The following is a 17771-nucleotide window of genomic DNA, read 5'->3' as shown; positions in this document are numbered from 1 at the left end:
GCTGGACAGAGAGGGCCGCGCGCCGGGGCGGGCCGCGCGTGACGCACTTCCGTCCTGCGTCTTCCGGCTTAAAGGGGAGCTAGACCTTCCTCATAACAACAACAAAACCAGCGCGCTCGCGCGGGGCGCCGCGGTTTCTAGTCCCCGCCCTCCCGCCACCTGCAGCCGCCTTGACCGCGCCCGGCCCTGCGCCGCCGCGCAGCTGTGTCCTGCCCGAGGGGTCAGGCTGAGAGCGGGCCGCGCCCTTTGGCCAACTTCTCCAGCGGCCACCGCGCCACCTCGCGAGACCCTGGGCCGTGCCGTGGCCGCCGTCGAGCAGCAGGAAGGGAGCGGCCGCTGCGGAGGACGCCCGGCAGGACTGTGCTGCCGGCGGCCCTGCCCGGGCTCGAAGGGCGACGGTGGCGGGCCCCGCGGCCTTCTTTCAGGTACTCCTGCCCCGGCTGGTCGCATTGAGCGGCTCGGCCCCTTCTCCGGCCCGCGTGGCAGGGCCGTCGCTTAGGGGCCTTGTTGCGTTTCAGCTTGGGGGTCGCGGCGGGGGCGGGGCGGTGACTCTCTCCGTTATCATCAATTTTTCTCTCTTCCTCCCGGCCTCCCTTCGCAGTCCGGAGCCCGGCGGAGCCCGGACCTGGCGGGGAAAGCTGCACCCACGGCCGGGGCCCCCCAGACCCCGCCGCCGCCACTGTCCATCATCCTTGGTACCGGCAATGGCCTTTGTATCACCCGATGCACTTGTGACTGACTTGGACACGGAATATTAAGAACCTACTTGCCGCCCTCCCCATACCAGTCGCGCCGGCAGTTACCACCTCGGCCCATTTGGGCTTAAGTACTGCTCCTCTTGACTCTGTTCAACTTTGGGGGCACCATGGACCAAAGTGGGATGGAGATTCCTGTGACCCTCATCATTAAAGCACCGAATCAGAAATACAGTGATCAGACTATTAGCTGCTTCTTGAACTGGACCGTGGGGAAACTAAAAACGCATCTGTCTAACGTGTACCCTAGCAAACCAGTAAGTGTCTAAAAGCTGGCGCAGCTGCTCTGGCCAGCAACTTTCCGTGCCATGCACTCCAGTCTCTCTGTTCATTCCCTGCCCTCTTGAATCAAGTAGGTCTCTTGCTAGACTACGAAGTATTTTGAGTTCCGAAGTGTATGTGTGTCCCTTGAGTGTTTCCCAACCATCATTAATATCTTCCTCCTGAGGTTCAGTTAATTAGTGAGAGTACTGTGTACAAAAATATAAAAGGACATAAGAATTGACAGGCATAAAAAAAGGACCATTTTCATTGGACATAAGTCATCGGCCTAGTATAGGAGTGACAGATGGACCCTAAAAAGAAAAGATAAACACTGCAACCCATATAAAAGCTTTTATTGCTTTCCTTAGGCGTTTAGGCTTCTAGAAGTACAGAAATAGGGCAGTTACTGCAAAAACAGGAGGCTTAGAAAAACAACTCAGTTGGCGTTATCTATGTTTGTCAGTACTTTTTGATACAAATATTTTTAGTAGGGGAAATGAAAACCCTGAGGTATTTAAGTACTTGGAACAAGCTCGTTGGAACTCTCATTTATTCAGATCTTTTGTTTGAAAATTAAGATTTATATAGGGGGTGACAATTTGTTTTAAAATTTTCTGCATTACAGAACATTTCCTATTGCATATGATCCATTTTACATGTTTTCAAAGTGGAAAACAGCTTTTCAGAATAGTCAGAATTGAAAGTCATAGACTTCCATAGTGTTGTTCATAACATAGCATGAATACCATTCCTAAATATATATGCTGAAATTTGTGTTTATGTGAGATCTTTATATTGTATGATTAAACCAAAAGGGGCTTGGTTTGCACGGTGATAGACCAAGAGGTATCACTTTTCAAAAGGTATCTAAGAGTGTGAAACCCATTTGCCTTACCTGCACACAGGAGAAGCCAGCTTTTGGCAGGAGTTCTGCCCTCCTAGTACTAACCTCCAGTGCCCACATGGATCATTTGGCTGCTGGAGGACAGATCAGTTGCAAACTTTCCTACACCCCCCTGCCCCTAACCCACCTGCTTCTTGGGCACACACTTCCAGAGCCTGTACAAAATGACATGCAGCCAATTAATTACCTGTGGCAAACCTGACTTTTCTACTCTTCCAGAAAGTCATCTCTTAAGAGAACTGTAAAAACTGGAGTTTATTTCTATGTTAATGAGAGTGGGTGGAGCTGGGGGTGAGGACCATGTGTTTGTTGTCTTAGAATGTCACTGAAAACTTCCTGTGGTTATTAGATTTGACAAGCTTACATTCTAATTTATTGATCACATGAAGACTGATTTGAAGCATCTGTTTAATGACCAATTGTTTAATGATACCCCCTAAGTAGTCCTCAACATAGGATTGGGGACTAAAAGTTAACTTTGTAAGACGGTTACAAAGGACAGAGGACATTTTGTAATAGAGACAATATTATTATTAAAATATTATGGGGGAAGTTTGGGTTCTTATGACCACCCACAATGACTACTTAACACTGATTCTGTGTTTACCAAAACACAGAATCTCAAGCGCTATTTGGTGTTTAACAGAGATTATTTCTTTTTTTAAAATTTTTTTTTTTCAACGTTTATTTATTTTTGGGACAGAGAGAGACAGAGCATGAACGGGGGAGGGGCAGAGAGAGAGGGAGACACAGAATCGGAAACAGGCTCCAGGCTCCGAGCCATCAGCCCAGAGCTGACGCGGGGCTCGAACTCACGGACCGCGAGATCGTGACCTGGCTGAAGTCGGACACTTAACCGACTGCGCCACCCAGGCGCCCCCAGAGATTATTTCTTATGCCTGATTTCTTTGTACATCTGATCTGCCTGGTGGTGGTGGGTGACTTGGAATCCAAGTAGGATTCCAGTGTCTTGTAGAAGCAGGTGTTCCCTGGTAAGAAGTAGAAAAGTTGATGGCTCTGATAGATCTGATGAGCCAAGGGTAGGTGGAGGGCCTTGGTCCCTGTGGGCACTGGCTTCTAGGAAAATAAATAGGAGCTACTAGAGTGAGAAGAATGGAGATTTGAATTTGTCCTTTTAGGATGTCTAAAAGGATAGGTCACATGTCTACTGCTGTTAATAGAATTCTAGCCAAACTGCAATAGTGTGTTAAGTCTTAAGATTCTAGCTTTATGGTCAGATATTGACTTGACTTAATCACAGATAATCTCCACCTGGATATTTTAATTCAATTCTCTGTTCTTCAGTAAGCTCAGAGCAAATATACTCCTTCCCACCAAAGCATACTTTCTTGGACTTCATTTATTTATTTAATTAGGATTTTATTGGCCTGGCATTTGGATGTCTATATGCTAAGCATGAAGGTGGTGATGGTTCCTTTGCTGTTATGAAGCTCAAGTCTAGTGGGGTATACAGATATGTAAGTAAAAAACTGTAATATTATGTGACTAGTGTTACACAAGCAGGAGGTACTGAATGGTGTAGGAGCAGAGGGAGGGAGTGGTCAACTCTGAAGTGTAGGTAAGGGAATGTGTAGCTTTTTAAGAAAAGGTTCACAGGGACATTTTTTGCAAAGAGTTGATAACAGTTTAAAACAGTTTTTTTTTTTTTTAACGTTTTTATTCATTTTTGGAGGGACAGAGAGAGACAGTGTGAGTGAGGGAGGGGCAGAGGGAGACACAGAATCTGAAGCAGGCTCGAAGCTGTCAGCCCAGAGCCCAATGCAGGGCTCGAACCCACAAACCACGAGATCATGACCTGAGCAGAAGGCCGCTTAACTGACTGAACCGCCCACGCACCTCAAGAGTTGATAACAGTTTTAAGCAGACAAGATGATACCTGTTTTGTTTTTTTTTTTAAACCCTGTTATTTCAGAGGTAACATTGCACTGATGATTCTAAATGTAATATAGTACTATGTATGAAGATTATAGATTCATAATGGGCTAAAAGGGGAAGGTGTTTTCCAGTTAGGAAGTAAGGCAGTTGCCATGTTTATGTACAACTTTACAGTGTCATCACTAAAAACCTCAAATTTGGAATTGAAGGCTTTTGGAGTTTTGTTTAACTTTGAATGGTATTGATAATTGGTTTAGGACCTGGTTTAGGAACTGGAAAATACATCAGTTCAAACTGATAGTGTATATAGATAATTGTGAATCATGTTCTAATGTGACATTTCTCTTTATGACTTTAGATTATCAGATCCTGAAATTGGCCTGTAGTGTGAAATTATTCTGTAATTTAGGTAACTGCCATTGGGGTGTGAAGATGCCTGTCAAGAAGGCCACTTTTACTTGAGTAGTTTCAGACTTTGATCTAGTTTAGACTTATTTTCTAGAGATGTAAATATCAAAATGGTTGGACTTAATGTTATTCAGAGAATGGACTATCCTAGAGAAAACTTAAAAAGTAAGAATCTCTAAGTCTGATTAGGCAACCTTCTCATTATCTCTTTCTTTCTCTCCTCTCACATACAAACAACTAAGATGGACCTGATTCACCCTGAGTTCAGTTTTAAGGCAAACCTTTCTGGGGCTTGTACGCCGTGGCTCTCCTTTTTTCAGTCTTGAGGGCAAATACCTGTTGAACGTGTAGATTTCCTTTATCTTGGTGCTTTATACTGTTAAACTAAGGCAGTCAGTTTCGTTGCTTAGGTCTTCTAGCTCTCCTGCTCAGCTGAGGAGGTTTGTTGTGCTTTTTTCAAACTGTTACTCTGCTCTGCTGATTCTGTTGGAATTAAAGAAATAGGAACAGAACCAGTTGTATAAGTTCTGCTCTGAGAATATGACATTCTGTAACCAAACTGCCTATAGTTCAGATGGAAGTATTACTTTCATTAGCAGTGGAAATAGCTTATGTAATGTAATTTGAGGTTTATATCTGTTTCAGTTTTGTGATTCTTTATTACCTTCCTCAGACAGATCATTTTTAAAACTTACTCACTTAACCATCTCAGAACTGTTGACTTAAAGGAGCTTTAATCCATATACATAAATAATTTTTGTTTTATGAGACTTGTCTTTAAAATCTTACTGCATGTGTTTAAGAGGGTTTCATGTCACCTAGCAATATAGTTCATATTTTTAAAACACTTCAAACAAAAGATAATAAATTGAATGTGAAGATTGATGAAAAGTTAAAAGTTTTGAATGAGTGCTAACTTATTTAACTCCTTTGTAGCCTTTTTCCTAATGTATTTTTGGGGAAATAACAGTACTGTGTTTTGTTTAGTCATGCATCAGTCTTTTGTTTTTAATAGTTTTTTAAAATTTACTTATTTTGAGATAGAGAGCATGAGCAGGGGAGGGGCAGAGAGAGAGGGAGAGAGTCCCATATCTTCCCTAAAATTTATCAAAAATCTGTGCTGTTGGGGCGCCTGGGTGGCGCAGTCGGTTAAGCGTCCGACTTCAGCCAGGTCACGATCTTGCGGTCCGTGAGTTCGAGCCCCGCGTCGGGCTCTGGGCTGATGGCTCGGAGCCTGGACCCTGTTTCCGATACTGTGTCTCCCTCTCTCTCTGCCCCTCCCCCGTTCATGCTCTGTCTCTGTCTGTCCCAAAAATAAATAAAAACGTTGAAGAAAAAAAAAAAAATTAAAAAAAAAAATCTGTGCTGTCAGTGCAGAGTCCAATGGGGAGCTCCATGTCATGAACCGTGAGATCATGACCTGAGCTGAAACCAAGAGTCAGATGCTTAACCGACTAGGCCACCCAGATGCCCCTCATGCATAAGTCTTTTTAAAATAGAATTTTTCTAGAACTTTTAGTTTAAGTTTTTCTCCTTTATATAACAGATAGTGATTTGATGGTCTCAAATGCGTTTATTTAACCGTCATATTTGGTGCTGAAATTTTAAACTTCCATTTACTAAGTGGTTGCCATGTGTACTAGGCATTCTGCTAGGCACTTTATATGTTTTATCACATTTATTCTTCATAGACACTTTATGAGGTAAGTTTTATTATTAGCTCTATTTTATAGATAAGGAAACTGAGGCTTGGTGATTTTTTTTCCCAAGGTCATAGAATTCCTTAAGTGGTGGAACTGGAATTTGAACCCAGGTTGGTCTGACTTTCAAGCCTCAGTGCTTAACTATTATAATTTACATTGTATATGATGGTTATGTGTAATAAGATGAAGAAAGGCTTTTAAGGATCTGGCCATCTTAGTTTTTATATACTTGCAAATTGAAAAGAAGTAAGTGAACTGTAAAAGGAGGTGTATGCGTTTAGATGGTGTGTCATTTAAAGGCTATAAATGAATGGATAATAACACAGCCTTAATTCTGTTCTGATGTATGTCATCTTAGTGTGTGATTCTCTGTTTATTTTGATACATTTTAGGGAAGATACGGGAACTTGTCATCTTAAAAGACTTCAAAGCACATTGTTTTGCTTTATCTTTTCACATTCTTGCTTGTCTGTTTGAACCATAGCAGTCAGGTATTGTGGCATTCTGATTTGCAAGTGGCCTATAAGTGGAAACAGCTAAGCAGGGAATGTCCCTTTGGAGTTCCAGAGAAAATTACTTTTTAAGCTCCTGAATGCTGGTTTTGTATACTGTTGTTGCACAGAGATAAAGGGTGGAGGCAGTTTGGGTAAACCAAGCTTCCATTTTACAGTATTTCTGAATTCTCTGGAGCTATAAATTGGGTGAATTCAGTGGCAGTGGGAGGAAGATACGTCGCAGTACAAATTCAGAGAATTCATTTTCCACAAATGTGAAGGTCCCACCTCTGGGAACCACCTCTTTAAAGCTATTGGACACTTGTGACTGAACTATATTATATGTAAGTACTGAAATACTAATTATGACCACTTTCAAAGGACTTGGGTTATAGTTCTTTGAACTAACATATAAGATGAAGATTTTTTACTAAGCTATTTGATTATGTTGATGTTAGATATACTAAACATGATTTTTTTTAAGCCATGCATATTGAGAGACCTATTTCTTCATGTAAAAAATTTAGTCTTTTGATACCAACTAGGTGATTTTCTAGAAATATGAAACTGTTGTTGGCCTTTTATCTCATCTATCAGACTCTTGTGAATATTTTAGGGATTAGGGATACATAGAATTAAATTTTTTTAATGTTTATTTTTGAGAGAGAAAGAGAGACAGAGAGCATGAGTGGGGAAGGAGGAGAGAGAAAGGGGGACACAGAATCTGAAGCAGGCTCCAGGCTCTGAGCTGTCAGCACAGGAGCCGGATGTGGGGCTTGAACCCACATACTGCAAGATCACAACCTGAGCCAAAGGTGGACACTTAACTGACTGAGCCACCCAGTTGCCCCAGGGATACATAGAATTTTATCTCTGATATCTGATTGAACATTAAAAAGTCAGATACTTTAGATTTTACGTATGATACTAGTAGGTGAGCTTTCCTCACCATGTTTTTTAGTAATGTCTGTTAAGTGGATGGCAGAATTTTTTGGGCTAGCTAGTTAAGCAGGTATTTATTTGGCGTGGCATAGTTCTGCCTTTGGGCTCCTCAGAGTACCATCAGGATGTTTCCAACTTGGTAATTTAGCTGTTTCTGCTCTACCATATAACACCAGGTACCATACATATTTCCCTGGACTTCGTCTGCTATTGAACAGTGGAGGCAGTGAAAATAGCATATCTGATAGGGATTGCTGCCTATTATTGGATGTAGCATATGAGCAATGGGAAGAATGATGGTAGTGTTAACATAAATGGTCAAGTATATTTAGATGTATCTGTGTAGCCAGTATGTTAACAGTAGACTTTTAATTGACAATTTAATCAGTACTTTGTTTTAGATTTACCAATCTTGAGTCTTACGGATTTTTATATTGAAAGGGTACCATGTAATATTTTTTTTAATTGAGAGAAAAATGAACTTCTATTGTGTCAAGCTACTGAGATTATGGGGTTTGTTATAGCAGCTAGCATTACTTACCCTAAATAATACAGAAATGGATTTTTAATCAAGGTAAAAGGTACTGTTATTAGCAGGTCTGGAGAAAAAAAATTGTATCACTTTTATAAGTGAAATTGAATTTGAATTGAGATCTCAAAATTTCTGTTTTTCCTGATACTGTAGTCTGTAATCCAAAATGGCTAGTCGAAAGCTCAGTTGATTATTGGGTTGTTACTATGTCTAACCACTGGTTTTCCAGATATCTAAATTAATTCACTAATATTTAAAGTGGAGGCAATTTTTTTTAGTGACATAGAAAAAATTTTCAGATCATCTCACCTAAGTTAGGCACATGAAAATTCCTTTTTTTCTGTTTTCAATCCCAGTAAAATTAAAGAATTCCTTTCTCTTTTTAAAATTTCTGATTTTTTGAAGGCATTTGAATAATTTCAAGCAACAATTTTTTAATTGAGATATAATTCACATAGTATAAAAATTGCTCTGTAACATGTACAACTCAGTGATTTTTAGTAATTCACAAAGTTGTGCAGTTGTTACCACTATCTAATTCCAGAACATTTTCGTTACCTCAAAAAAGGAAACTTACACCCCCTAGTAGCCACTCTCCGTTCTCTGTTCCCTCATTCCTTGTAACTACTGATCTACTTTCTGTCTCTGTAAGATTTGCCTATTCTGGATATTTCATATAAATGGAATCATAGTATATGTGGTCTTTTTTTGTCTGGCTCCTTTCACTTAGCCTAATGTTTACAAGGTTCACTCACATTATATAGCATGTATCAATTCTTCATTACTTTTAGTGGCCAACTAATATTTATTATATGTATATTTCATGTTTTGTTTATTCATTTATCAGTTGATGGGCATTTGAGTTGTTTCCAGTTTTTGGCTATTATGACTAATGCTGTTATGGATATTCTTAGGCATGTGGACATGGTTTCAGTTCTCTTTGGTATATACCTCGGAATGGAACGGGGTATATCCTGAATCATCAGGCAACTCTTTGTTTAACCCTGAGGAAGTGCCAAACTTTTTCACAGAGGCTGTTGCATTTTACATTCCTATCAGCAGTGTGTGAGAGTTCTCCAAAGTTTCTCTACATCCTCATCCATGCTTGTTTTTGCTTCAGTGTACTTTATGGGAGGGTACTGTGTAATTTTGTTATTTTATGTATTCTGCCTTTTTGAAAATTGATATTCCCTTGCTGTGAAAAGATAAAAGTTTATTTGAAGTTGACCAAATTAGTATTTATTTTGTTGATTGTGGTAACATTGTGGTTATTTGAAAAAAAAAACCAAAAATCTGTTCCAGAAACATACTGTTTTTACGGGTGGAAAGAAATGATGTGTGATATTTGCTTTGAAACTCTTTTCCCTCAAAAAGGCAGCGGGGGATAGATGAAACAAGAATAGCAAAGTATTGATAATTATTGGAGTTGAATATTTGGGAAGTTTTGATGATGATAACTGGGGGTTCATTTTGTTCTCTCTACCTTGTGTGTGTTTGAGAATTTTCATAGTAAAGTAAAAAATTCATAAGACTGATGTCCTTTGTGCAGAATGATGATATGACATAGAAGTATCTATTAAATGTTTGGACTGGTGGAAAAATGATAGCTTATGATGGCTGTAGTCTTCGTTAAAGAAACTTTAGCTTCCAGCTGAATTGATAAATGCATTATGGAAACTTGTATTATAGAATTCATTTAGTTCAAGGGTTAAATCAATTATTATCTACTTAGCTTTTAACTTATGTTATTTATATAATTTACTATTTATTCCTCACTCAGTATTTAAATGTATTGATTGAAGTTTCAAGATTTGTGATATGTATTTTTTTTTTTAAACCTTCTGTATTCTGTTTGGTTGTTGATATACAGGAATTTGACGTTATGCCTTTTAGGAATGGCACACTCAAAAATACAGGAGAAGCTAGATTATGTCTAACAGCTAAATATCTTGGCAAGACAGTTATACCTTTCCCTTCATCTTTGGTACCTAGGAGCCCCTGAACCACAGATCTTACTTATTCAGTATGACAGGTTCTATTATGGTTATTTTTTATTATAAGACCCTTTTTTAGTAGCCATGTTGAATACATGTTTTGTTTGAAAATTGTTATAGTTGTTTGGATTCGGCATATTTACCAATTGTTGATATGGCTAATATTTAATTGTTTTAATAGAATTCATGGAACCTTTGCCTGTTTTCTGGGGAGGTCTTATGGGGACTGTACATAAATGCTTTGATTTTAAATACTTTAATGCTAGCATTGCGAGCACTTAGCAGATTTATCATATGTACAAAATAAGGCAGAGACAACCAGAACTTATTTCCTATTCTTGGTTGCATATGGAGATGGCAGCTGAATCTCCATGCACTTGAGTTAGTTTTTCTTTAGTCTTGTGTTTTTGAAAAATATATAGAGGTATTTGTGAGAGTGGCAGGAATAATAAAAACTAGAATAGTTATCATGTAAAACTGTAAATCCAAATGGCTCTTGAATTAAAACCAATAAATTGTTCTATATGATGTTAGTAAATAAGGAACTAAATCTTATGTATCCTTTTAGATTAAAAATACTGACAAAACAATACAGACTAATTGTGGTGACCTTGAAGGTATATCCCATTGTTAGCTATTACTGCTAGAAGGCCAACCACCTTCTTATTTACAGTCTTGAAGGCCTTTAATGATAGTCACACATGCATTGCATTATGGCTGAAAGGCAAACTTCCAATTTACCTTTTTTTTCCTTATCTTTTAAAACATTGTTAATTACCTGTATTTTATTGTACCTACAATAGGTAGACTACCATTTGCTGAGCTCTTAATGTCTTATGTCGAATTTGGAAAAAATAATTTTAAGTTATGTCAGTTTTCTGCTTATCTGTGCCTAAAGGGAGTTTTACTTTACTCATATTTAGGCATGTTATTCCCAATTTCCAATTTGTATAATTAGAAAAAGTTGAAATCTTTTCTTTGTCCCATTTCTTAGTTGACGAAGGATCAAAGATTGGTGTATTCGGGCAGACTGCTTCCCGATCATCTGCAGCTGAAAGACATTCTCAGAAAAGTAAGCTTTTCTACAACTATTTGATACCAGATAAATTCAGAGTGAGAGGAGATATGTTCTGAAGCTTTACTGATATTTAGCTGGTTCAGTTTTTAGATACTTAAAATCAACCCTTTTGGGGAGCATAACAGGTAAACTTGAACTAGAAAGTAAAGAACATAATGATAGATTCTAATTAGTTTAGGTAAACAGTTTTGTATATCCATCTGATGGCTAAATCTAAAATAGGATTATATGTTTGTGTTCAGGTATTTGTCATATTAGAAAGCAGTATTGACTTATCAGTAGTGCGGGAGTAGTGTTCAAGTAGTGGTGAAGGATTTTCATTGATAATCTCTTCTCTCTTAAATCCCCTTTTGACCAAACTGCATGATATTTTAATACAAGTTGCTTGAGGTAGGAATTTAATTTCAGGACAGGAGATGAAAGGAAGTACAATTGGCCCATCGATTAGCAAACTTTGAATGCTAGTGCTCAGAGCTAAAATATATTTCAAAGTAATTTTTTGACAATCAGCTTAAATGCTAGTAATTTTTTAACTTTATTATTATTATTATTATTATTATTATTATTTTATTTTTTGAGAGAGCACAAACAGGGCAGGGGCAGAGAGAGAGGGAGACAGAGAATCCAAAGCAGACTCCAGGCTCTGAGCTGTCAGCACAGAGCCCAATGGGGGGCTCGAACCCATGAACACGAGATCATGACCTGAGCTGGAGTCAGATACTCAACCTACTAAGCCACTCAGGCACCCCTGAATGCTAGTAATTTTAATGGCAGCTCGTCTTAGCTCATGTTCATTTGTGGAATTTATACTTTCATAACTTTTCTGCATTTGAGATGCTGCTTTTTGTTTGTGATTTGAGCAGAATCAGATACATAGCTTTTGTGTTTCACAAACTTAACTTTTTGACTTAACTCTTAATGTTCTTTTGGATAACCCTAATCTGTTTAGAAGGTCTATGTCCTCTCCTGTATGTTTATGGTCATCTGTGGGAAACTTTAAAAAATCTTATACTGGTATGTTCCTTTTGTTTAGATAGTTGAAATTTTAGCTTTGCCAGTGTGACTTCTTGCTGTAATTTTCATTTTAATCATGTAGTTTCAGGTTGGCAAAGTGGTTTAATAACCTCTCCTCCCTGCCCCCCCTCAAAATAGTGGAATTTGTGGCAGATTTTTTGCCTCTCTCGCTCTCTGATAGATTTGGGTTTTTTTTTTTGTTTGTTTGTTTTTTAAATGTTAAGCTCTATGCCCCAATCTGGGGCTTGCATTCATCATTCTGAGATCAAGAGTCACATGCTCTACCTACTGAGCCAGCCAGGTGCCCTAGACTTGAATTTTTGGAGCAGTTTTAGGTTCACAGCAGAGTTGAGCAGAAGGCATAGAGACTTCCCATATGCCTCCTGTCTTTCCACATGCAGAGGCTACCCCACTAACAAAATTCTGCATCAGAGTGGTATATTTGTTACAATTGACATTGTGCACAGTATCTTACACTGATGAAGCATTATCATCAAAAGTCCATAGTTTACATTAGGGTTCACTCTTGGTGGTGTGCATACAATCTGTGGGTTTTTACAAATGTGTAGTGACATGTATCCATCATTACAGTATCCTAAAGAATAGTTTCACTACCCTGGAAATCAACTGTGCTCCACCTGTTCATTTTCCCTCTTGTGTTTATGCTTAAAAACGTTTCTGCCATATGCTCTTTGAAATACACATTTTTGGGGTACCTGGGTAGCTCAGTTGGTTAAGTGTCCGACTCTTGATTTTGGCTCAGGTCTTGATCTCATGGTTTGTGAGATTGAACCCCACGTTGGGTTCTGCGCTGGTGGAATGGAGCCTGCTTGGGATTCTCTCTCTTCCTCTTTTTCTGCTCCTCCCCTGTTAGTGTGCCCATCCATGTGCGTGCATACCCTCTCTTCTTAAATAAACTAAAAAAAATACAAATTTATTTATTATTTTTAAACCAAGGATGGCTAGACTTGGCATGTGAATACCTTTTAGAAGGTTTTTGCTTCCAGAAATGATTTCTGACCAGAAGAGTTCAAATAAAAACGCTTCAGTTCAAGGACTGTTGTACCCCCATAGAAAATGTTTTGAACAGTATGTTTATATTTTGAATAGATCTTTAAAGCGTTTTTGTTAAAGTCAGTGTATTTGCTTTTATTCAGATAGGTCCTGCCATTAGTTTTACTTGTTTAGTTATAAAATGTTTTGCAGAAATATTTCTCCCAAAGGTGAATGAAAATTGTTACTTGTGACTTATGTGACCTTTGAAACTAGGTTTCTAAGGATAAACATCTTTTTTTTTTTTTCTTTTTAAGGATAAACATCTTATACTTGGATGCCTTTTAGTATTCTGCATTCCAAAGCTAAGAAGACATTGTAAATCAGGCGTGCTTTCTACCTACTTTGCTAGGCACATCTCATGTCATGCTGTCTCTGGGGATGCCTTTTCCCTAGCATTCCAATCCCGTTAACTCCTTTCTCTAAACTCCTCAAGCAATTGTAATTCGTGCTTCTCAGTTTTGTGCCAAAGACTGTTTTATATATTCCCTAATTGTGCTCTGATATGCTAGTCTGATCTCTTAACAGTTTGTGAGCCTCTTTAGGGGAGGGGTTGACTCTTACCCTTTTTTGGATTCACCTCAGAATTAAGCCCAATTCTGGGTTTATGTGAGATAGTTGATAAATTTTTAGTTTCTGGTAGCTTTGTTTCTCTTTCTCACAACTGGGCATCTTTCTTTTCTTCCTGCCCCCTTTTCTTTATCATTCTCTGGTTTTCTTTTCTGTCTTTAAATTGCTGAGCCATCCTTTGCTCTGCCCTCCTTTATTTTCTTTCCTTTCTCTATCTTCTATCCTAGCTTTATGTCTGACTATAAATATACTCATGAAATCACTAAGCTTAAATGCCAATCCTAATCAATATTAGAATATTTTCCTTTAGTCATAGTTGTAGGTTTATGGAAACACATGGAATATGTAAGGAATATAGTTCAAATATACCCTTTCAATCTGTGTATAATTGTTATAGGTAAAACTAGTTTTTGAATTAAAAAAAAAACAAACTATACATTACCTTGCTAGGATTAAGGCATATGAGAGCATGGTGAAATTGAGTTTCTTGTAATGGAAATATTTTCAATACTCAAAAGTTTGTAGGCCTCAGCTTCAATGTGACTATTACATAGTTTTGGTACTAAGGTGCTAGGTGTTTTTATGTTGAAGTAATAGATTGCATTGATGCAACTTTACAGCACTTCTTGCTTCAAGATTCCTTGATATACAAAGTAATCATTTTTTCATATAGCAGGTACTGAGTAGTTAGACCATTTTCTAAGCATGGAGAATGTATTGAATTCAGAAGGGTGTTAGTACCAATACTGAAATGGTAAATGTACCTTCAAGTGGCAAAAATTTACTACTAATAAAATGGCTGTGCTAGAAAGGAACTTAAAATTTGAGTTAAATATTTCAGCTTAGCTATTGACTTTTTGAACTAAACATTTTCCAATACTACCCTTTAAATGTAATCTTCTTTAATTTTAGCAAGATGAGTATCATATGGTTCATCTAGTGTGTACTTCTCGGACTCCTCCCAGTTCTCCAAAATCCAGCACCACTAGAGAAAGTCATGAAGCACTGGCATCCAGCAGCAATTCTGTGAGTTGTTTTGGGAGGAGTAAATGTTGAAATTTTCTGATTATCCTTTTAAGTGAAAAACAGAACGATTGGAGCTTGTGCATTGTGAGACTGTGTTTTGAACAGCTTGAGTTAGGCATCTAAACTTTGTTTTTAGAGATCCAGTGTAGAGTATTACTCCTTGAAGCTTGTTCTCCATGAGTTATAATTTGTGTATAGACTGAAGATCCAATCTTCAAGGTTTTAATTACTAAAATACTCAGAAAACAGAGTGATGATATGGTTATATAATTTAAAATGTAAGACCAGTACAGTTTCAAAAATACTAAAGGTACTTGATATACTGTATTATATTCAAGGTTCATTAAATTATTTAAATTTTAAGTATGCTAAGTCATCTTCAAGTAGATTGCTCAAGAATTTTGTTTTTTAAAATGACTGGATTTAGGCATGCATTTCAATGTCAGGAAAAAAAATTCTTATTCAATTCTTTCAGACTTGGGTATTCATTTTTCCCTTCTTATTTTTCATCTGACTAAAATTGTTTTGAAATTTTTTTTAATAGTTGAACTTTTCAACCTAGTCATACTCTACCAGTTGAAAGACAAATCCTTTATGTTAAATTATTTTTGGTTTCCCATTATTTTATATGACACCTTTGATGATGAGAGAAAATGATTGGATGAGTGGAAGTTTGCTTTAAATTTCATGGGCAGGGAACTTATATACTCTGCCAAGTATACTTTCCTTCTTGTTAAGAGTTTAGCCAAAACTTTAAGGAGGGGATGGATCGCAGAGGTGGTAACTAGTTGGAGGATCTTTCAGTAGTTACTAGTTAACTGCCTCTTTAAGAAAATAGATCCTTAAGCATGGCCTTAGTGGTAAGTATTTTCTAGTACTAGCTGTGGGAATTTAGCTTACATTAAACTGAGATATGGTTTGTCAACAAAGGCCAAGGGGTCTTCATATGTTTCCTACCTTTCATGAGAAGGGACAAAACATTGGCATTGGCACAGAGTCTTTGGATGCAGTTGTGTTGCTTCAGTTTTTGTTCAGAAAGACCCCTTTCAACTTGTCGTGTGGTTCCTCAGCCATGATTTCGTGTCATGAGTATGTATATTCAGTTTTTTCAAGGTGTGTTAGGAAAATCTGAAAAGTATCAAGGGAAACTTAAGTTGAATTCTCCTTTTTTTTATGGCTGAGAAATTTCAGTGGGATTTGAGAATGTCTTAAAAATCTAGTCATGAAAGAGTTAATAAGGTCAGAAATCATTAGTTCTAGCAAAATTAGGCTGTGCTGCCAAATGGCTATGCCTTTCTCCTATGATTTTTTTAAACTGAGTATCATATGATGCTGGTCCATTTAGTGAGCAATCTTGACAAAAAGGAAGCCTTTACCAGTTTATGCCCCTAAGAATCACACTCTCTCGTAAGATATTTGACGCTGTTTTATGTGGAATAACCTGTTAAAGAAAGCTTTGTTAGTTTTGCAAAAAGACCAGTGTCCTTAGGACCTTTTACGTGGCAGGACTTACAAAGGTAGACATATAAAAAGACATTCAGTAGGAAGGCAGTACAGGTAAAATACAATTTTAATGAGCTTGGAAGGATGTTAAAATTATATTGTCTCCAGCTATTTAAAGTGGGAGAACTACAATTTATATCAAATGTAATTGTGTTTTACATTTACGTAAAACTTGTGACACACTTTTCAAAAGGTAAATTGGGGTCATCTTCAAGGGGTCATATTTTTTAAAGTTATTGAATTTGGGAGTTAATAACATCATCAGAACATGAGAATTTTAAAATCTTAATTGGTATCTTGTTCATTCTTTGAAAAAACATGTTTGTTGATTTTCTGAACTCAATCTCATCAGAATTAAAATATCGACCTATTATGGGCACATGATTCAAGTCAGTATATTTCTAAAATTCACTTTTTGCAGAGGTATTTCATAAATACATATTTAGCAATGTGTCTCGAATCTCATGATTGCAATGAATTAAATCTCCTTGGAAAAATAATTACATTTTTGTTGTAGAATTCAGATCAGTCAGGATCAACAACTCCATCATCCAGTCAAGAAACCTTGTCTTTATCTGCCAGTTCTTCCTCGGAAGGATTGAGGCAACGTACCCTTCCACAAGCACAAACCGACCCAGCACAGACTCATCAGTTCCCATATGTAATGCAAGGGTGAGTGAAATCGTAGCGGTGGGGCTCTTAAAAATCTGTTACTCCTGACTTTCTTGGTAGCCCCTTTGCAATAACCAAACTACACTGGAAATTTATTCATAGTCTTCCTTAAACATTTTGAGAATTAGGGAGTTAAATAGAGTGGTGCTTTTGAAAGCTGGCAATACATCAGAATCATCTAGGGCAGTGCTTTTCAGACTTTTTTTTTTTTTTTTTTTTAACGTTTATTTATTTTTGAGACAGAGGGAGACAGCATGAAAAGGGGAGGGGCAGAGAGAGAGGGAGACACAGAATCTGAAACAGGCTCCAGGCTCCGAGCTGTCAGCACAGATCCCGACGCGGGGCTCGAACTCACGGACCGTGAGATCATGACCTGAGCCGAAGTTGAATGCTTAGCCTACTGAGCCACCCAGGAGCCCCAAATTGGGACAATATTCTATCAGAAATATTGTCCAACCAAGCCACCCAGGCACCCCCAGACTTTAATGTTTGTGCTAATCACCTGGGGATCTTGTTAAGCTGCAGGTCTGATTCAGTAGGTCTGATTGGCCTGAGATTCTGTAGTTCCAACAAGCTCCCAGGTGATATTGATGCTTCTCATGCTTTGAATAGCAAGGATCTAGGTAACTAAAACAGTTTCTTAACTTCTTTTTTTTTTTTTTTTTAACCCAATGTCACTGTAGATCTACTCAAATTAGCCTTCTGGGAAGCAGATGGGTGAGTGAGGATGTTCTTGGAAGAGTAGAAGGCCCGGTAATCTGTTCTTAAAAAGTTCCACAGGTGTTTCTGATCAGCTAGGCTTGGTAACATCTGAGGTAGGGTAAAACTGTGATGTGTTAATAAAGACATACTAACCATTGTCTGTTATCTAGAGTCTTTATTAGAGTTTATGCAAGAAGCTTGCGTATGGCTACCTTATATTTAGCAATTGTAGCAGGCCTCTTGGATTAGGCAGTTCTAGGG

At 38.0% G+C, this 17771-nt stretch overlaps 1 protein-coding gene across 3 annotated transcripts in view; it reads left to right on the top strand.

Moving 5' to 3' along the window:
• The first annotated feature begins 207 nt into the window (after positions 1-207).
• The window catches only part of HERPUD2 (HERPUD family member 2), a 36182-nt gene continuing 18618 nt past the window's right edge, over positions 208-17771 (top strand). Inside the window, exons 1-5 of one of the 3 annotated variants that reach the window (XM_047095377.1) lie at positions 210-425; positions 602-1012; positions 10887-10964; positions 14520-14633; positions 16654-16808. In XM_047095377.1, coding sequence (XP_046951333.1) covers positions 866-1012; positions 10887-10964; positions 14520-14633; positions 16654-16808 — 494 coding nt within the window. In that variant the 5' untranslated portion in view covers positions 210-425; positions 602-865. Of the gene's footprint in view, positions 426-475; positions 1013-10886; positions 10965-14519; positions 14634-16653; positions 16809-17771 lie in introns of those variants that run through there. The other 2 variants (XM_047095379.1, XM_047095378.1) reach the window with 2 other exon arrangements.

This window comes from Lynx rufus, unplaced genomic scaffold (assembly GCF_022079265.1).
Source record: "Lynx rufus isolate CCGP_SWC_20201006 ecotype Redwood Valley unplaced genomic scaffold, mLynRuf1.p SCAF_4, whole genome shotgun sequence".
NCBI lineage: Eukaryota > Metazoa > Chordata > Mammalia > Carnivora > Felidae > Lynx > Lynx rufus.
This window is presented reverse-complemented; position numbering and strand designations above follow the sequence as displayed.